Source organism: Rhinoderma darwinii, chromosome 3 (assembly GCF_050947455.1).
Source record: "Rhinoderma darwinii isolate aRhiDar2 chromosome 3, aRhiDar2.hap1, whole genome shotgun sequence".
Taxonomy (NCBI): Eukaryota; Metazoa; Chordata; class Amphibia; order Anura; family Rhinodermatidae; genus Rhinoderma; species Rhinoderma darwinii.
In genome coordinates, this window is record NC_134689.1 from 136162755 (window position 1) to 136184924 (window position 22170).

Genomic DNA, 22170 nt, shown 5'->3' on the forward strand with positions numbered 1-22170 from the left:
GTTTCCTAAATGGAGCCACTTTTTGGGCGTTTTCACGGTTTTGGTCACTTAGGAGCTTTGCAAATGCTACATGGCCTCCGCAAACCATTCCTGCTAAATTTGAGCTTCAAAAGCCAAATGGCGCTCTTTTCATTCTAACCCCTCCCATGTGTCCAAACAGCCGTCTATGACCACATGTGGGGTATTGTTTTACTCGGGAGAAATTGCTAAACCTACATTTTCTTTGAAAAAATTTAGATTTTCATTTTCATGGCCCACTTCCAATAATTTCTGCAAAATACCTGTGGGCTCAAAACGCTCACTATACCCATAGATAATTTCCTCAAGGGGTGTAGTTTCCAAAATGGGGCCACTTGTGGGGGGTTTCCACTGTTTTGCCACCACAAGACCTCTTCAAACCCGACATGGTGCCTAAAATATATTCTCATAAAAAGGAGGCCCCAAAATTAACTAGGTGCTCCTTTGATTCTGAGGCCTCTTCTTCAGTCCTTAAGCACACTAGGGCCACATGTGGGATATTTCTAAAAACGGCAGAATCTGGACAATAAATATTCAGTTGCGTTTCTCTTGTAAAATCTTTTGTGTTACAATCAAAATGAATAAAACATGAATTTCTGCAAAAAAAAAATGTAATTTGTAAATTTCACCTCTACATTGCTTTAATTCCTGTGTCATGTCTAAAGGGTTACGAAACTTTCTAAATGCTGTTTTGAATACTTTGAGGTGTGCAGTTTTTAAAATGTGATGACTTTTTGGGGGTTTCTAGTGTATAAGGCCTTCAAAGCCACTTCAGAACTGAACTGGCCCCTGAAAAAATTGCGTTTTGAAATTTTCTTGAAAATGTGAGAAATTGCAGCTAAAGTTCTAAGCCTTGTAACGTCCTAGAAATATAAAAGGATCTTCAAAAAAATTATGCCAATTTAAAGTAGACATATGGGGGATGTTAATTAGCAACTATTTTGTGTGGCATAATTGCCTGTCTTAAAAGCAGATACATTTAAATTTAGAAAAGTGCACATTTTTGCAATTTTTCACAAAATGTGGGTGTTTTTCACAATTAAATACTGAATGTATCGAGCAAATTTGTATGTATCGACCAGTAACATAAAGACCAATGTGTCATGAGAAAACATTCTTAGAATCGCTTGGATAGGTAAAAGCATTCCGAAGGGGTTAATTAACAACCCCCTTTAATTAACAACTACAGCAATGTATGTAGTTTTTATATATACACACTTCTAAGCATCAATTTACTCGACACTTTTATATCATTACAGTCACCAGTTTTAAATGGTCAATGAACAATATATTTTACCTCTTAGATAGATTCTCTACACACCTAGGAGCCCTGGTCCCATATACTTAGTGGTGGAGAATCGGTAATGACAACCAATAAGAATGCAAAATAAACTGTTCCCATAGAGATTGTCACATATTAGCATCTCTAAGGGTATGTGCACACGCTAGCTTCCTTTTACGTCTGAAAAGACAGACTGTTTTCAGGAGAAAACAGCTGCGTCGTTTCAGACGTAAAAGCTCCTCCTCGCATTATGCGAGGCGTCTTTGACGCTTGTAAATCTTGAGCTGCTCTTCATTGACTTCAATGAAGAACGGCTCAAATTACGTTGCAAAGAAGTGTCCTGCACTTCTTTGCCGAGGCAGTCATTTTACGCGTCGTCGTTTGACAGCTGTCAAACGACGACGCGTAAATGACAGGTCGTCTGCACAGTACGTCGGCAAACCCATTCAAATGAATGGGCAGATGTTTGCCGACGTATTGTAGCCCTATTTTCAGACGTAAAACGAGGCATAATACGACTCGTTTACGTCTGAAAATAGGTCGTGTGAACCCAGCCTCAACCTACTTGGGGTGTAGGCTGTGCTGTATAAAACAGGATTCAAAGTGGAACTTTGTTTCCTGCAAATGTTTCAGTTTTACAATAAATACATGATCTCCTTCATTGCCCTCTGTACAACATTTAAACATTTCCACTGTATTAAATTTTAGAATATGCCAATGGTTATATGCAATGCCTTAATAGCTTAACTGGTTCCCGACCGCTGGCTGTATATTTACGGCCTGCGGTCAGGGTCCTTAAAACCCGAGCCATAGACTTTTTACGGCTCGGGTTTTAACTTGCTGCCCGCGCGATCGGGCAGCTGAATGTCGGGTCTCCGGCTGTCAGTGACTGCCGGGGACCCTGAGGAGAGGATAGAAGCAGCTTTCATTGCTTCTGTCTTCTCCGATGTCTTTTTACACAGCGTTCAATGAACGCTGTGTATAGGAATAGAGACAGCAGCGGCGGCGCTGTCTCTATTCCTCCCGGTGATCATGTGACAGGTCACATGATCGCCGGGTGCCGTTAGTGGCAGGCTGCTGCTGGGTCTTACAAGACCCAGCACAGCCCTATTAGTGACAATCGTCACTATGAGAGGGCTGATTTCCCCTGTTAATGTGGAAAAGATGGTGTAAAAGAAAGAAAACAAATATATAAAGTTCCCCAAAGGTCTTTTTTGACCTTTGAGGGACAGACCATAGTAATAAAAAAATAATAAAGTAAAGTGCAAAAGTAAATTAAATAATAAATACACATAAAATACCCACCCCCCAAAAAAAACGTTCCCCCCGCCAATCATTGTTGTAACGCTAGCGCTGACCCAATTACCCTAATATAGACATGTAATATATTAACATTTACGGTAGACAATGACGATCACAAATAAAAGGTCTATTTTAGGGTAAAACTATGTTATTACCCAAAAAAAAATAGCTGAAACGTAAAAAAGCTTATTTATTTACTATTATTTTCAAACTTTATGAATAAAAATTCTAAAATAGCAAAAAAGGTGTGTATAAAAACGATAAAAAATGAAACCTGCATTGTCTACGGAAAAAACATCGCAAAAATCACGTCGTTAGCCCAACAAATAAAAACGTTATAGCCATTTAACTAACACGTGCTAAAAATGGCTAAACGGTGTCTGGTCCTGAAGGCGCAAAATAGCCCGGTCCTGAACTGGTTAATGGCTAAATAGCGGTCATTAGCCTTCAGTAACATTGCAATGGTTTATTACTTCTCAAAAGTTTTCGGAATGAGTGGACAACTAACCAGTGTTTTAGGCTGTCTGATAAGTGACTTTCAGCTCAAGCTGACCACCTTCAGGTGACGAAGTTCCTGAAGAAGTGTCTATAACATAGAGCCTATTATTGCCTCAAATGATTGAAAAACTCAACCTGCTTAACTATATTTTGCATGTGTGGATGCCATCAGTATTAGACCTATATATTAGGCTGGCCATTCACTATTTGAGGCCGATGCGGTGACCGCCATAAAAAGAGCTTAAAATTGCGTATCGGGATATTTTAACATCTCTCATATAAAATCATTGAACGGCACAAGCAGAACAGGGCGAAAGGGGTTTCCTGAAGATGTAGTTGATGTGTAGGGTCTGATATAGGCACAACTTAATTATTTCAGTATAATGTTAGTGGGTTATTTTGAGTCTTTCTGGAATGCAATGGTGTAGCAATTTAGTAAAAATATTCCAATTGTTTAACATACACTCGTGTGTATGACGATGCTGTTTTAATGGCTATTCTTCATTTTTTTTCTGAATTAGGACTTATCCTGAACAACGGCTCCTGTGTTTCTGTTACTAGCTGCCCTTGTATTTACCATGGGTCAGCCTACCCAGCAGGTTCTAAAATAGAACAGGAATGCAGCATGTGGTAATTATTTCTAACAACATTATTACATGTATTTATTTATTTTATCCTATATATCATCGACATATTTTGCAACACTGTATACAGACACAGATTGTAATTACTCACAACACACACATGCACATGCACGCATTCGCACACACACCAATGTCAAATCAAACCAGTTTACCTATTAATATGTCATCAAACAGATATGAACTTACACATAAATTGGTTCTTGCAGTCAGGTTTAGAAGTATTTGGATAGTAAAAACAATTTAAGGGCTCATTCAGATGAGCATAATACTCCTCTGTGTGCTGTGTGTTGAAATAGCGGACATCACACTGGCCCATTGATTTCAATGGGGCTATTCAGACATAAGTTTTCACGCAGCGAGTGTTGGTTGTGTGAAACTCACTTCATGTCCTATATTGGTGCGTTTTCATGAACCTAGTCGCCCATTGAAGTCTATGGGTGCGTGAAAACCACAGACAGCATATGGACGACATCTGTGTGCTGTCCGTGTTTCACACATCAAATACATAGAAAAGCAGAGAAATAAATGTAAAAAAAAAAAATGAAGTGCTTGCACGGATGTGATAAACGAATTCCACACGCAAAACAAACTGATGCCAATACGCAACGCACACGGACAAGAAATGTAGGAAAAATGCTGCGTTTTTTATGCGTACAAATCGGACACGCTCGTCTGAATGTAGCTTTAGTGTAGACTTTCAGTTTTAATTAACAAAAGATATAGCATTAACTGTTTAGGAAGTAAAGCCATTTTTTTTTACATAGTCCCTCCATTTGCTTATTGAAGATGTGACTGCAGATAGAAGTAGCAGGAAGAATTCTGAGGTGTATAGTGCGAGACTTTCTGACAAAATTCAGTCAAATGCCACAAAACTGAAAGGATGGCGCTTCACAATATACATGGAGAATGACCCTCAAACATACAGCGCAAGCTACCCAAGAGCTACTTAAGGCAAAGAAATGGAATATTCTACAATAGAACCTGGCTTCAACCCGATCGAGCATGCGTTTCAATTACTGAAGAGAAAACTAAAGGCAGAAAGACCAACAAACAAACTGAAGGCGGCTGCGGTAATGGCCTGGCAAAGCATCTCAAGGCAGGAAACGCATCATTAAGTGATGTCCATGGGTTCCAGACTTCAGTCACTCATTGACTACTAAGGATTTGTAGCAAGTATTCAAAATAATCCTTACATTTATCATTTCTTTTAAGCCTGTGAAAATGGAGGTACTATGTAAAAATGGCTGTAAATGCTAAATGGTTAAAGCAATATTTTTGTAAATCCCCCTTGAATTAACCCCTTAATGACTATGCCTTTTTTTGGCCTTAATGAACAAGGATTATTTTTTGTTTTTTCACTGTCGCATTCTGAGAGTCATAACTTTTTTTTTATTCCGTCGACATACCCGTATAGGAGCTTCTTTTTTGTGTGACGAGTTGTGTTTTACAACTGCACCATTTTTGGATGCATATAATATATGAACTCTTATTAACTTTATTTTAGGAGAGAATTGAAAATAAACAGTTATTCCAGCATTGTTTTTTGCATAATAAATTTACGCCGCTCACTATGCGGCGTAAATAACATGTTACCTTTATTTTGCGGGTCGACTCGATTACGGGGATACCAAATATGTAAAGGTTTTATGTTTTCCTACGTTTGCACAATAAAAACCCTTTTAAAAAAAATTACTTGTTTTTGCATCACCACATTCCAAGAGCCGTAACTTTTACATTTTTCCATCAATGTGGGTAGTTTTTTTGCGGGACAAAGTGTAGTTTTCAATGGTACTATTTTGGGGTACATGGGACTTATTGATTAACTTTTATTTTATTTGCCGTTGTTTCTTACGTTTTTTTTGAACGCCGTTCACCCGGCGGTTTAATTAATATGTTTTATTGTTCGAGTCATTACGATCGCGGCGATACCATATATGTGTATGTGTTATGTTTTTTTTGACACTTTTACTAAATAAAACCTCTTTTTATGGAAAGAACTTTCTTAACAGCTAAACTTTAACTGTTTTACTTTACATTTTTTTGTCCCACTAGAGGACTTCACTTTGCGATTCTGATTGCAGATATCATTCTTTGGTATACTTAGTATACCAAAGCATTATTGCCTGTCAGTGTAAAACTGACAGGCAATTCATCAGGCCATGCTTTCTGGCAGTTCCTGAAGGCAGACCTGGGGGCCTTTGTTAGGCCCCTGGCAGCCATGGAAACCCATCGACGCCCCGCGATTTCCCTCTGCCAAACACATTAAATGCCATGGTCGCTATTAACAGGTTAAATTGCCGGAATCTGACAGCTCTTAGATTCCAGCAGTTGCGACAGGAGGCTGACTGTGCATAACAGCCTTGCTTCTGGCGCTGATCTCGTGGGTATATATCGGTCTCTATGCGGGAACTAGCTCCTGCTGTCACTAGTCTTTAAGGGTTAAAGCTGAAAGTCTACACTTCAAAAACTAATAGAAATCAGCAGCACAGGATGATATTAAAATGGATAGAGAAAAGGTGCACACCTCCCAACACTTGGTCCACTGTCCTTAACAATCCAGAAAATAGAAACCAAGGCAGCACTCCAAATATAAGATCCATTTATGTCTTGCAAAAGTATTTACCCCCCTTGTGTTTTACAACTTGGAATTTAAATATTTTTTAAATTTGATTTTATGTAATAGACCTAACAAAACAGTCCAAATTGTTATAGTGGAATAAAAAAAGAAATAAATAACTGTTTAAAAATAAAAAAATAGAAAACCGAAAAGTTGTGAGTGGATATGTATTCGCCCCTATATACGTCTCTATGGTATGTGGTAACATTAAGTTCCTTGACAACATTAACATTAAAGCTCCTGTATGAGCTAAAACATTGCATGGGCATATAAGGGGACCATTTATGAAGAGTGCTGCCTTGGTTTCTATTTTCTACACTTCACTTACATCTTGACTGCTTTTATCCATTGTGTTGGTTTACAGAGGCTAAATTAATAAAGTTGTATTCCTGTCCAAATATTTCTGAACCTGACTGTATGTTACTGAATTTTCCATGTCTCAACTTATATTGCAGCATTTGCATTGGTGGTGTTTGGAACTGCACAGAACATGAATGTCCAGGTACGTTTTTAAGAAGATTTTTCATTTGTGATTGAGGGTTATTCCCATCACAGAAATTGATTGGATAGGCCATTAGGATAGGCCATCACTCTCTGATTGCTTTCATCCTGAGAATGAAGCTGGAAGAACATCTGAGCACTTAACAGTAACATATTTTACATGTAAGATTTACCTGTATGTTTGCAGATTTTTATTGTCAAGAGGAACTTGGAAATATGCAAGTTCTAAGCTCACTGTATATCACTGATCTGCCCCTACTATTACAAAGCCATTAGATACTTGTATTGTTTTGCCAGTTTCTACACAAAGGCTTCATGCACACAACCGTGCCCGTAATTACGACCCGTAATTACGGGCATGGCTCCCATTATAAAGTATGGGAGCATGGTCCGTAAAATGAAAAAATAGGACATGTCCTATTTTTTCGGCAGGTTTCTACAGCACGGACACCCTCCCGTAGACATACGGGAAGGTGTCCGTCGGCCATAGAAATGAATGGGCCCGTAATTACGGACTGTAATTACGGTCCGTAATTATGTGTGATTGTACGGTCGTGTGCATAGGGCCTTAGCTAAGTGATAAGCCATACTTCTAAATCAACAAAGTCAAATGTGAAGAACAGCACAAAGCCCAGTTATGAATTGGTGTCTTGTTGTCCTGTATCAAAAAAATCCTCTCCGATTCATTTAAGTCTTACAACAGTTTGTAGGTGACAGTACACATTTCCAATATAATCCTCATGGTGTTTCTAATGGTATTTATAGCCATAGCAAAACGAGCATTGTTTTGATCTCTCACCAGGGTTGCCATCCGTCCGTAAATTCACAGACAGTCCGCAAAAATCATGATTTATTTTTCTGTTGTCTATATTGTCCGGCAGAAAAATATCCTGCCTGCAATGTTTTCTTTTTGTTTTTCAAAGTGTGCACTGCGCATGCATCAATACAAGACATGCACGGTGCAAATAAGGCAGGGCCGCTGTAAGTAGCAGTAAGTTTATAGTGCTGACACTAAATGAAGGTTTTCTGCAATAAGGGCGTGTCCACACATAACGGAATTGTTGCAGAAAATTTCTGCAGCAATTCCATTGCAAAACGCAGACATTCCGCTGCGGCAAAAATGCACCATTTTATGCGGTTACAGCAGAAAATGCTGAGTTTTTCACAATGTTAGGAGATGGAGACATCGCCTCTGAAAACCGCAGCAATTCTGGCCACTTTCCGCTGCAGGAATTGACATGCCGCGGTCCGAAAAATACGCACCGCAGGTCAATTTCTGGTCGGAATTTTTTTTTTTTTAGTCCTACCAGGGGACTTCACTATGCGATCTGCTGATCGCTGATATAATGCTTTGGTATACTTAGTATACCAAAGCATTATTGCCTGTCAGTGAAAAACTGACAGGCAATCTATTAGGCCATGCTGAAGACAGACCTGGGGGTCTTTGTTAGACCCCCGGCTGACATGGAAACACGACGGCGACCCGCGATTTCGTTGCGGGGGCGCCGATGGGGTGCCAGAGGGAGCTCTCTCCCTCTGTCAAATACATTAGATGTCACTGTCGCTATTGACAGCGGCATTTGATGGGTTAAACTGCCGTAATCGGAGCGCACTTCGATTCCGGCAGTTGCAGCAGGAGCCATAACAGTATAACAGCCGTTCTTCTGCCGCTGATCGCGTAGTAAAACTGTCAGTACCCACGCGATCACAGGACGGATATATCCGTCCTCCTGCGCAAACTAGCTGCTGCAGAGGACGGATATATCCATCCTTCGGCGTTAAGGGGTTAAGTCTATGTGAATAACTTTGTGTATTTATGTGTATGCATCTTTGTTATTGTTAGTATTACTTTTATGGGTCAATGTATCAGCACTGTAAAGCAGAGTAAACAATGTACTGTTTGGCAGCATCAACTGTAAACTATTTGGCAGCAATAACTATATACTGTATGGCAGAATTATCTGAACAACGAATAGCGGCATTATCTGTACACTGTGGAGTGGCATTAGCTGTGCACTGCATTTAGGTATTTATTTGGGCATATTATAATGGTAATATCCGCACTACAATGTAATATAGTTGCAGCTGTTTTGCTCACAATCACTTTATTATTTTGCAAGGGGTTACTCCATTCAGAAATACTGCTACAAAAACTTGGCTTGGGTAGAGACAAAGTCTGAAAAATTTGTAGAATACTGACTTATATGTACAAAAATATTTATTTAGGGTTCATATTATTGTATAGTTTATTTAGAGTATTTCATCTGATTTATATGATGTACTGGAGAAGAATTTTGGAGTCTGAGAAATGGGTCTGTATTAATAGGATTGTCCAGAAAAATTACTCATCTGATAAATCCCCTGTGGCTACAGCACAAATGCTGCCATCGCCCCTCGCCAGTCTTTGTTTACATGGCAGCAGCAACAATGTGCTGTACCAGCATGTGACTGCTGCAACCAATCACTGGCCGCATCAGTAATGCCAATAAGTACGGCACATCATCGCTACTGCCATGTAAACAAAGCATTGGCGCTGGAGTGGCGGGTGATTTAATAGTTGCGGATTGTGGGTTTTCACATGCTGCTGCCAGATTTTTTTGAACTCCTAGACAGCCACTTTAATTTTGGGCTCTTTGAGATTCAAGGGCATTGTGTTGGCAGAGTTTTGGGCGCGTGGTCTCTCTAAAGGGGCAGAGTATATGTCTATAAAAATTTGGAGCCATTCGTGATTTTGGGTTCAGTTTTCCAGAAAAAAATTATGAGAAGGTTGGCAACCCTGCCCCTCATAACAGCAGGGCTTATTCAAGGCTTGTAAAAGACCCTGCTGTTATAAGGGGTCGAAATGTTACTCTTTTTGCTAAACTGTTGCGATACTTACTATGTAAATGTCAGCTCTAAGGCCTCATGCACACGAACGCATTTTTTTCCTGCCCATAAATACGGGTCCGTTGTCACCAGTATTCCACCCATATTTACGGACCCGTTTTCTCTGCACTAATCGGCAGCCCCTTCTCTCTATCAGTGCTGGATAGAGAGAAGGGGCAGCCCTTTCGGGCAGAGTTTCCGCAGCGATTGAAAGTAAAATAAGTTCATACGTCCCCCGGCCATTGTCTTGGTGATGCGTCCCTCTTTTGACATCCAGTCCGACCTCCCTGGATGACGCGGCAGTCCATGTGACAGCTGCAGCCTGTGATTGGCCTGTGATTGGCTGCAGCGGTCACATGGGATGAAACGTCATCCCGGGAGGCCAGACTGGAGGAGGAAGCAGGGAGTTCTGGGTAAGTTAACTCTTAATACTATTAAAACTCCAGCGGTAGTCACTGTCCCGGTTGCTGAAGGAGTTACTGCCGATCAGTTAACTCTTTCAGCACCCTGGACAGTGACTATCCCCTGACGTCGCCTAGCAACGCTCCCGTAATTACAGGTGCACACACATAGCCACCCGTAATTACGGGAGCCTCATAGACTTCTATGTGCCTGCCCGTGCCGTAATTACGGCCTGAAATAGTACATATTCCATATTTTTCAAGGGCCCGGGCACTTTCCCATAAGAAAACGGGAAGGTATCCTTGGCCAATAGAAGTTTATGGGCCCGTAATTAGGGGCCATAATTACGTGCTGTAGCTACGGCCGTTTTTACGTTCGTGTGCATGGGGCCTTACAATGAGATAACATAGACTTGGAACATTGCTCAGTAGCCTGTGTGTAAATTTGGACAATGCATCAAAGATAAAAGCTGAATTTACCTATAAATCCAATACCTGTAAGAGGCTTTTAATGAAAAGTAGCCATATCAATGGATGGGGCATGAGGTGCCTATTGGCTCTTGAGATATACCCAGCACTGCAGTCAATAATAGTGGGAACAGATGAAGTTGTAGTAAAGATACATACTTAGCCAATTTATTTACCAATTATTTCAATTGGTTTCACATTTCTTATATGAAAATAACAGTCTTGAATACTACAAAAAATGTTTTTCATTTTTACAGCTGAGTGCTCCGTTGTTGGGGATTCTCATTTCACAACTTTTGATGGACGTTATTTCACTTTCCTGGGTCTGTGTCAGTACATTCTGGTAAAGGGAATTGGAAAAGATAAATTTACAATCACGTTACAGAAATCTTCCTGTGAACAGGTAAAAACATCTTCTCTAATAACATGAAATACTTGATAAAAACAACTATGCAATAAATTATATCAAATATTTGCCCTTTATATGAAAATGTAAAGAGGATACATTGACTGCATTTTCCTGCTATAGCAATAAATATAGCAGATTTCCAGGCTTTCTCCTTGCCTTTTTGCTTTTCCTTTACTTTCTATATACTAGTCCTTCTCAATGAATAAGAATATCATCAAAAAGTTCATTTATTTCAGTAATTCAATTCAAAAAGTGAAACTGATATATTTTATAGATTCATTACAGACAGAGGGATCTATTTCCAGCATTTTTTTTGTTTTAATGTTGATGATTATGGCTAACAGTTAATGAAAACCCAAAATGTAGTCTCTCTGAAAATTAGAATATTATATAAGCCCAATTTCAAAAATGATTTTTAATACCGAAATGTTGGCCTACTGAGAAGTATGTACAATATATGCACTCAATACTTGGTCGGGGCTCCTTTTACATGAATTACTGCATCAACGCGGCGTGGCATGGAGGCGATCAGCCTGTGTCATTGCTGAGGTGTTATGGAAGCCCAGGTTGCTTTGATAGTGGCCTTCAGCTCGTCTGCATTGTTGGGTCTGGTGTCTCTCATCTTCCTCTTGATAATACCCTATAGATTCTCTATGGGGTTTAGGTCAGGCGAGTTTGCTGGCCAATCAAGCACAGTGATACTGTGGTTATTAAACCAGGTATTGGTACTTTTGGCAGTGTGGGCAGGTGCCAGGTCCTGCTGGAAAATGAAATCCACATCTCCATAAAGCTTGTCAGCAGAGAGAAGCATGAAGTGCTCGAAAATTTCCTGGTAGACGGCTGCGTTGACTCTGGACATACATATAACACAGTGGACCAACAGCAGCAGATGACATGGCTCCCCAAACCATCACTAACTGTGGAAACTTCACACTGGACCGCAAGCAACTTGGATTGAGTGCCTCTCCACTCTTCCTCCAGACTCTGGGACCTTGATTTCCAAATGAAATTTAAAATTTGCTTTCATCAGAAAACAGGACTTTGGACCACTGTGCAGCAGACCAGTCCTTGTAAAGGCTTAGGAAACCTTTACAGGTGTTTTGTGTTGATTGGCTGATTAGAGTGTGACACCATGAGTCTACAATCTTCAACCTTTACCCAATATTAAAATTTTCTGAGAGACTAAATTTCAGATTTTCATTAACTGTTAGTCATAATCCTCATTAGAAGAAAAAAAATGCTGGAAATAGATCACTCTGTGCATAATGAATCTATATAATATATGAGTTTTACTTTTTGAATTGAATTACTGAAATAAATAAACTTTTTGATGATATTCTAATTCATTGAGAAGGACTATTATTTCTATAGTACACATTACACTCCTGCTCTAAAAAAAAAACCAACCTTCATTTTAATTGCTTTTACCATTAATCTTGCTTGTATATTACTTATTTAGAAATATTTACTGATATATAGTAAATGCCACTTGTCTTTTGTATGATTGCTTTGCCATTCCTTGAATATCTTGTGCATGGCTGCTCAAGAATCAGTTTCTATTACAACACAACCAGGTGTCTTAATAGAGCGCATCAATCCTCTGATTGGCAGGGAGCACTTTAATTTACCACAAAGCAGATGAATGAAGCTTCTCAGTTGACTAGCTGTACTCAAGACATTGTCTGAGTTAAGCATTGATAGAACATACAAATTTTAGGATGTCATCCAACTGAAGAGCCGCACTAAACCAACAAATAGTTCTACACAAATGGTTCTTTGTGTAGGCCTAGATCGCCTTCAAAGTCTTGGAATCTAAGCCCAAACAGCAGGTATTTGTTTTTTTTAGACCCAACTGAGGCACTTATGCTGTGTGGATAGATGAACAGCTAGATAGATAGAATGATATTACACTTTATCTCCCTGAGAATGCCCTCAAGGGAAATAATGCAACCCGTTCTGTACATTCTTATTTGGCTAGAGATTTACCAATGTTGTTATCAAATTGCAACTTAAAATCACTGATTCCAAACTACGTTTAGATGGGGTGATTTATCATAAAATAGATTATTAGACTGTCATTTATTGATTGTTCAGATGACCATTGATCATTCCAGGGAGCTATAGGGTGTGCAGAGGTAGCAGTTGGGCCCTGGACTCTGCCACATAAGTAGGTGGGTTGGGGCTCATTTACAGATTTTGCATTCGGACCCCAGAGCTTGAAGGGAACCTGTCACCAGCATTTCGCCTATTAAACCAGCAATACCTGGTGGTAGTGGGTGAAAAATCATTTTTTTGTATCTTATGAATTATCTTCTAAGTAGGCTCTGTACCTTTAGTATTCAGTTTTTTAGTGTTCCTGTGCCGTATGCTAATGAGCATAAAAGTCATATCTTCATTCGAGAAGAGTCTATCTTCATTCCTCAAGCGTTTCTGAGTTAACCCCGCCTCTTTACTTTTGATTGACAGCTCCTTACCTCTCCCCAGCACACATGAAATCCCGCACTTGCACATTGGTGTCCTGTTCTGGTGCATGCGCACAACGGGATACCATAGTGGCGCATGCGCAGTAACTAGATTTGAGGCCCGGCAGAAGCAGGGAAGGGTATCGGACCATATGTGATGGACGCATGCGCACTATCTCAGACGAGATTTTGGCATTCAGGGTGGGTCAGTTATAGGCGGTGGGCGGGCATAAGAAGAGGAATGTATGAGAGTGGCAGATTATTACCATAAAAGGCGCTAAATGTTTGCAGACCGTTATTTACGTGTGGAGGAGGTGTTTAGGAGATGGGATAACGTAAATGAACTTTTGACAGCAGTGGCCAGCAAAGTGTGAGTAGAGTTCAATAGGTGAAATACTGGTGACAGGTTCCCTCTAAATTTTTGTCTCACACCTTGCTTTGTTAACCAATTGGTAGGTAACTATTTACATCACCCGACAAAATGATAATAAGCCATGAGAATGATAAATATTCAAGCAGCAACAATTCCTAGTAATAAATAATTTCTTAGATATTATTTATTTTTTATACACATTCACTAAGGAAGAATCTGATTAGATATGTTCATTTTATAAGTTATCCCACCTAAACATATCTTAAAATATAGTGCTACACTTAATATGTAAAGCATTGCTGTGACAACAGATCCGAAACTTAATTTAGTCATTTTTATTACTACATGTGGAAGAATAGTGCACAAAGAATACTACTTTCCTCATTGGAGCCCATCTTGGAGCCCATCTTGGTGCCCAGTATAAACACAGAAATACCTAAAGTTTCTATACTCATGAACCAAAAATATTTCACTCTCATTCCTAGTAGTATATGTTCAATTAACATAATAATTAATATATAATAACAATTATCTTGATCTTATGCTGGAGAATACATTAATATGTAAATATACTTAAAAATTTGTCAAAAAATGGTAGCAAGGCCATGTCAATCATGTGATCTTTCCTGACCAGAAATTACGCATGCGCCCAGTCCAAACAAGTAGCTACAGTATTATAAAAAAGTTGTTAATTTTCACCATGTTCAACTGAACTATCTAAAAGAAAAAAATTAGCATAACATTAGCAAAGGAAAGATTCACCCAATAGAATAACAAAGTGCAATTAGTTTATGTTGGTATGGTAAATGTACTTAGTTTTTTGTTTTTTTTGTATTTCTTTTTAAGCACTCTGACCATACATGCATTCAGTCGATCACACTTGTGCTGGATGAGGATATCAACAAACAGGTCACTATCTTGAGGAATGGAGATATCCAGTTTGGTACTAACCAAGGTCTTATGCTAAATGGTAAGTACTCTATGAATAAACTATACAAATAACAAACATACTGTATAACTACTGGTTTGGGTTGGTTGGTCACCATAATTTGAATGGGAAAGGTTCTTAAAACATTGATTTAATATAAGAAACGTACATGTGTTTGAAATTTTTAACCATTCTCTGTTATGGAAACATGAAAATCACCCAACATTGTAGACTATGGCATAACTACTAGGATAGCAGGCATAGAATCTGCTGTGGAGCCCAGCAGCTGATGGTGCCATCTCTAGTGTTAAACCGTAGCTAATGGTCATTGTGGATGATGATAGTGGAGAGAGATGTTGAGTGCAGATTAAAAACCATTATAACATAACCTTTCCATTTTCTAAGCTTGTGTGCTGCTAATAACAGTAATTCCGTAGTGGGGCCACAGTCCAAGTTTTGCCTGGGCTCCATGGTTGCTTGTTATGCCCCTGTTTCTAAACATAGACCTAATTATATGCCTGACACCAAGTGCAGCATCAAGGGCACTCAGGTATAAAGTAAAAAAAGAAATAAATCAGGTACACAAAACAAGCATGGTAACTTCGGATATTGAGATACAAAATTGGGGTAGGGTACTAAATCCAAAGAATATGAAAATGGGGGATAGCCAAAAGCTTATAGTATAACTAGACATATACAGTACCTTTAAAGGAGTTGTCAAGGATTAGTAAAACATGGTTGCTTTCTTCCAGAAACAGCACCACACCCGTCCACTGGTTGTGTGTGATATAGCAGCTGAGCTCCATTCACTTCAATGGAGCCAAGCTGCAATACCAAATACAACCTGTGGACAGGTGTGGCACTATTTCTGGAAGACAGCAGCCGTCTTTAACTAATCCTGGGCAACTCCTTTAAGTCAGATAAAACACAGATTTCCAAGAAGGATCTCATGTGTAACACAGTATTTAAGTGAATTTAAAATGAAATGTCATACAGAATTTTGCTTTTCTACTTAAGAATTAAAGTAAGCTAAAATCTGGCTTATCGGGATCAGAACGGCCCAATAAAGGACCACAGGATCTTCTGCTGGGTCAAGGTTCTGACATAATAATTATTGGGTCCAGGAGGAGTCCCTGATGTCATCCGTCTTTGGACAGTGACATCAGGGGCTCCTCCTGAAGCAGAATCACCAGCCAGGGCGTTTCCGATGCTCTGGCCAGAGATTCTGCGCCTGGAGAAGCCCCTGACATCACTATCTATGTATCACTATCTATATATCAGAGACTCCTCCTAAAGTGGAATCCCCAGCCAGAGCGTTGCCGACGCTCTGGCCGGTGATTCCTCCCCTGGAGGAGCCCTTGGCGTCACTTTCCATATATGGACAGTGAAGTCAGGGGCTCCTCCTGGAGCGGAATCCCCAGCCAGAGCAATGGCAACGCTCTGGCTGGGGATTCCACTCCTAGATGGAGCCCCAAAGGCGCTACCTAGAGGGAGGGGGGCTGTGTGACACTACGAGGGAGGGGGGCTGTGTGGCTCCACCTGGGAGGGGGGCTGTGTGGCACTACCTGGGAGGGGGCTGTGTGACACTATCTGGGAGGAGGGGCTGTGTGGCACTACCTGGGAGGGGGCTGTGTGGCACTAGCCGGGAGGGGGGCTTGCGCACTGTGGAATACAATTGTACAAGCTGTGTGAGAGCACTACAGGCTACACAAAAGCATTTAGTGTTTACCAGGGAAAAGATGCCCAATTGAATCCCCTAGTGTGCCCGCTAGAATTCGGGAGTACTGGAAAAATAGTCTGGGAGATCATAGGGCCTTTACTTCAAAAAGGGTACACACTTTTTCTGGACAATTATTACAGCATCATCCCTCTGTTCAGACACCTACAGGAGGCAAACACCGGAGCATGTGGCACTGTTCGCAGAAACAGAAAGGGCCTTCCACAATCTCTGATAAGCCAGAGACTTTACAAGGGAGAGGCTGCTGTTCTCTGTTGGGGCAATTTGTTGGCCATACTTTACAGGGACAAAACAAAAGATGTGTATATGTTGACTAAAGTACACACAGAGGCCAACGTGACAGTCAAAGAAAAAATATCTCCTGCAGAAAAACGAAAACCCATCTTCATAGTTGACAACAATAAATATATGGGTGGTGTCGACCTCTTAGACCAAGTGTTAAAACCCCATGAGGTCATGAGGAGATTATACACCTGGTACAAAAAACTATCAATTTACATAATTCAAATGGGAATATATAATTCCTTTATTTTGTACTAACAATCAGGTGGCACACATACTTTTTTTGGTGTACCAGGAAATAATTTATGAACAGCTCCTGTTCCAGAACCAAGGACCAATATTTGCCATGGAATTTGAACATGTGCGAAGGTTTAAAGAGCGACACTTTTTGGCCAGAATCCCTTCAACCCCAAGACAGAGATACCCCCAAAGATGTTGCCGCTTCTGCTCCAAAAAAGGCAAGAGGAGCGAAAGCTGCTACTTTTGCCCAGATTATCCATCCATGCCAGCCCTGTGAATTGCTGAATGCTTTAAAATTTATCATACTGAGGCCCGATTTTAGGTTGACCTGTCTAAAAGCAACTTTAAAAACATTGTTTTTCTTTTATCCTATTAGGACCATATAATTAGGTTAGTTAGGTTAGGGGGAAAAGGGGAGGGAATAGCTTTTTTTAATCCTACAAAACAAAATTCGGGCAAAAAACCCCCCTGACTTTTGTAATATACCCCTCATGAAATACCTGAGGTTTCTATCTTTTTGACAGAGATCTTTTTTTAGTGTGAATCTAATGTTTTACCACTATGTAAAAAAGGAGTTCTTTTGCCTCTGGGCACCATTGAAAACACTAGAAGTGGGTTATGTGTACAAATAAGGTATCATTTTATTCAGGAGAATTTGGCGTACAAATATTAGGTTGATCTTGCTAAGCAGCAAATAGCATGTCAAAAAAGTACTGGTGAAATAGCACCAAATTGAAAAAAAATTCCAACAAAAATTGAAAACAACCAAAAAGCCCTTACTTTCCAACATATATCTTATTGAATACCATGGGATGTCTGTTTTCATAATTGGTGGATTTTTTTTGACTGATTCTGATGTTTTAGCAATATATGTTTTAAAATATACCAAGCAAAAAATGCACCTTAAAGAAGAAAAAGTTCATTCCTAAAACTCTTTTGCCTCTGGACACCATTAGGGCATGTTCAAACGTGGCGGAGTTTTTCCGCTGTAAATGTTGGTGCAGATTTGGGGCAATTACGCAATGAATCTGCACCAACATTTGCATATTTGACAGGTAATTCAGGCGTTGCGGAAAACACAGCGGACTTGCCACAGATTTCAGTTTTTGCATGGCAGTGAAATTCCGCTTCTTCGCAACAGACAGTGCATGCTGCTGAGGGAAAATTCCGCACCGCATCCTAAGGTCCGCAGCGGAGTTTTCCGCAACGTCTGAACTAACTTGCCTGAAAATGTATTGAAACAAATGTAAAAAACGGCCGCTGGAGAATTCCATTGCGGACTGTCCGCAGCGGAATTCCACAGCAACTCCGCCACGTTTGAACCTGCCCTTACATACCCTAGAAGTGGGTTATGCACACAAATGAGGTATCATTTTACACTGAAGAAGTTCACATTAAAATAATAGGTTGATTTTGCTAAGCAGCAAATAGCGTGTACAGAAAAAGTACAAGTGAAATATCACCAAAATGAAAAGAATGTATATTTTTAAGTTTTTACACAGTCTTCCAACAACAATTTAAAATAACCAAAAAGCGTTTCATTTCAAATACATACCTTATTGAATACAGTGGGATGTCTATTTTTATCAGTGGTGGAGTTTTTGGACTGATTCTGATGTTTTAGCACCACTAATCAATTGCAAGGACACTGTGGGGCCATAAAATAAGCCATGCAAAAAATGCATTTGAAAAACAGATATGTACATGCTGAATATCAAACCATATTATATCAAATTATTTAATAAAAACGATATAAATATAGTGTCCCTGTAATCAGAAGAAATAGACAAGCAATTATTTTTTTCCCCATTTTTCTGCTTCTAACAAAAAAAATAAAAAATTAACAAATAAGGTTACTTATTTGTCTTAAAAAAACATGGTAAAAATAGTTGAGCTGTGCAAAGCCGTTAAAAAAATGTTGGCGTGCAAAGCAATGCATACCCAAAATTTGACATGAGCATTGAATCATTAATAACCCTTCATACTGAAACGGTTAAGGGCTATGTAAATCTTTGAGCACATTTAAAAAAATAAATAAATACTGTATTAGAGAATTTTTGACAACTTTTTAATTGTTTTGTAGTTAAAAAAATCTTTTACTTTTTTGGATATAGCTGCTATGTATCCTGGATACGGCTTTGGTGACAGGTTGTCCTGCGTGACTCTGACACACGATCTACCTGTTATCGATCACATCTAATTCATGAACTTAAATGTGATCGATAACAGCTAGATCCTGTGTGTCAGAGATACGCAGGACCTGCTGGCACTGAAGCCGTCAGTCCCGCTGACCTGACGGATTCGGTTTTGAGCGCAAGATACAGGTTCTATGTATCCAGGATACATAGAAGCTGTATCTCAAAAAGTAATTTTTTTTTAATAAAAAACAATGAAAACGTTTTTGTTTTTTTAAAAGCCCCTAATACGTTGTTTTATTAAAAAAAAATTTGCTCAAATGTTTACATAGCCTTTAAGTTTTTAAATTGGACCATATGATTTATTAGCAACTTATATGAAGCAAATTTGTTTCTGGTGTAATACATTATTTGTAAGAATAGGATATACCAATAAGGTCAGGGCAACATATGTCCATATAGCACAATAAGCTAGAGTTGTAAACATTCAATTATATGTATAATGTGGACATCTTAGTGACATTTAATGCTTTTAGCAGTATTTCATACTTTACAAGGAACCATCTTCCCAACACCAATTTAAACTCGCAGACAAGCTTGGCAGTCTTTACAACTTGAGTTTTAAAAAAAATTATTTATTCACGGGAATAAAAAAAAGTCACCCAAATGATACTAGCAACTTATATTTGTGGTGCAAAGCATTCCCAGCAACACTAGGGTGCAGATTATCCCATAAACTTAGCTTATATAGTAAAATAACAAAGAAAGAATAGCAGTCATCTCTTTTCCACCTATAAACTATATATGTACTTTTTTTTTAAGGTGACATTGAAGTTCGAAATTTGTCCTCGATGTTTGTGCAGCTGAAGACTAAGTTTGGTATAAGAATTCAATTTGCTAAAGGAGGCGACAGGCTTTATATTCAAGCCAGTAGTTCCTGGAAGAGGAGAACATTGGGTCTATGCGGAACATTTAATGGCAATCTAAGAGATGACTTTCTGTAAGACTAACATTTATTCTCATATACATATTGAATGCAACTAAGAAATAAATTATAGAACTTTTATGAAAACAACTGTAGAACTGAGGCACGTTCCTAAAGGGGTATTCCTATTTTTTACCTTAATGGCATATCCCTGAGATATGATGAAAATGTCCGATAGATGTGTGTCCTAGCTCAAACCACCCCATCTAGGCGGAGAATCAATGGTCAGGTATTGATGACAGCAGCTCTCACCATTGATTCCTATGGGAGTTACAGAAACAGCAAAGCTCACTTGCTTGGCTGTTTCCGTAGCTCCCATATAATCAACAGAGAGAGATAGGCACATGCTTAGCCACCTATCCATTAATTCTCCACCTGCATAAGCTGCATATCATGTGTATCAGTTCATTCCTAAAGCCTCATGTACACTTCCGTGTGCCGTTGAACGGCCGCTAATGATGGTTCCGTGAATCACAGACCGCACACAGATGGCTTCTGCGTGCAGCCCGTTGTTTCACGGACCAAATCAATGCAAAGGCCGAGACCGTTCTGTCAAAAACGGGCATGAGTAGCACCTGCACTACTTTTGACGGAATGGCCGCACGGTTCTGTTAAAACAACGGAAGTGTGCATGGCCCCATTGAAATGAATGTGTCAGGGTGCTATCAGTTAAAAAAATGGATAGCACCCTGATAAAAAAAACTGAAGTGGGCATGAGGCCTAAAACTCATCCGTTTTTTTTCAGTTCTCCAGCAGGTATGATTGAAGGCACCCCACAGCTTCACGCCAATGCCTGGAAAATATCATCAGCCTGTTTAACTCCAGTAAATATCCCTGTAGTAGATCCATGTGACACTAATCTTCAGAATGGTAAGCTCATAAGTAAAAGCCTGTAGTTCATTTGTAACAAAGATCAGTACATATGTAGTGATGTAGGCAGTCCATAAAAAGCTTAAAGGGGTTTTCCCACCAATCACATCAATGATTTACAGGATTGCTGATAAATGTTTGATCACTGGGGGCCCCACTGCTGAGAGCCCGTATGATAACTAGAATTCTATATATATATAAAAATATAACAATTTGTTTTCCAGTTGGATATGCCACCCACTGTGATGTTATTAATCAGGAACTTTTTGCGCCGTGTCATTCTTACGTGAGTCCAGGATTGTACTACCAGTTGTGTCGTTTTGATGCCTGTAAATGTGGCAGTAATTGTCTGTGCAATGCATTGGCTCACTATGCCTACATCTGCAACAAGCATGGTGTTTCCATCAACTTCAGATCACAGGTTTCATTTTGTGGTGAGTAATTAAATAAAACATATAATATGATGAATAATCTTACCCAGTATATTTGTCTATGAAATGATACATACAAAAGACATAGAGTAATATTTATTTACTGTAGTTGTATTGGTCCATATTAGTCACATTTAAATGGTTCTATAGAAAAGCAAATCTGCAAATCAAGCAAATGGTTCATTCACGCATCTTTATTTACAACTTACTTTGAGTTTAATGGCTGTGTACACCTTAGAAAGTTTTTTTTTATTTTATTAAATCAATGATTTGGTGATTTTAAGCACTTTTTAAATAGACTTTTATACATTATTTTTTACTTTTTTCAATACAGCTTGTATCTTGTGTACATAGAAGTTGTATCATTCTCTCTTAGGCTGCGTTCACACGACCTATTTTCAGACGTAAATGAGGCGTATTATGCCTCGATTTACGTCTGAAAATAAGGCTACAATATGTCGACAAACATCTTCCCATTCATTTGAATGGGTTTGCCGACGTACTGTGCAGACAACCTGTCATTTACAGACGTAATTTGAGCCGTTCTTCATTGAACTCAATGAAGCACAGCTCAAAATTTAGGGCTGTCAGAGAAGCCTCCGAAAAATGCGAGGAGGAGCATTTAGGTCTGAAACGAGGCAGCTGTTTTCTCCTGAAAACAGTCTGTCTTTTCAGACGTAAAAGCCTGCTACCGTGTGCACATACCCTTATCGTTCACATC

At 39.3% G+C, this 22170-nt stretch overlaps 1 protein-coding gene across 1 annotated transcript in view; it reads left to right on the plus strand.

Annotated features, from left to right (window-relative positions):
- The window catches only part of OTOGL (otogelin like), a 200570-nt gene that overhangs the window by 41661 nt on the left and 136739 nt on the right, over positions 1–22170 (plus strand). The window contains exons 13-19 of the mRNA XM_075856786.1: positions 3622–3730; positions 6817–6863; positions 10854–10999; positions 14687–14810; positions 19986–20163; positions 20894–21018; positions 21243–21452. Coding sequence (XP_075712901.1) covers positions 3622–3730; positions 6817–6863; positions 10854–10999; positions 14687–14810; positions 19986–20163; positions 20894–21018; positions 21243–21452 — 939 coding nt within the window. The remainder of the gene's footprint in view (positions 1–3621; positions 3731–6816; positions 6864–10853; positions 11000–14686; positions 14811–19985; positions 20164–20893; positions 21019–21242; positions 21453–22170) is intronic.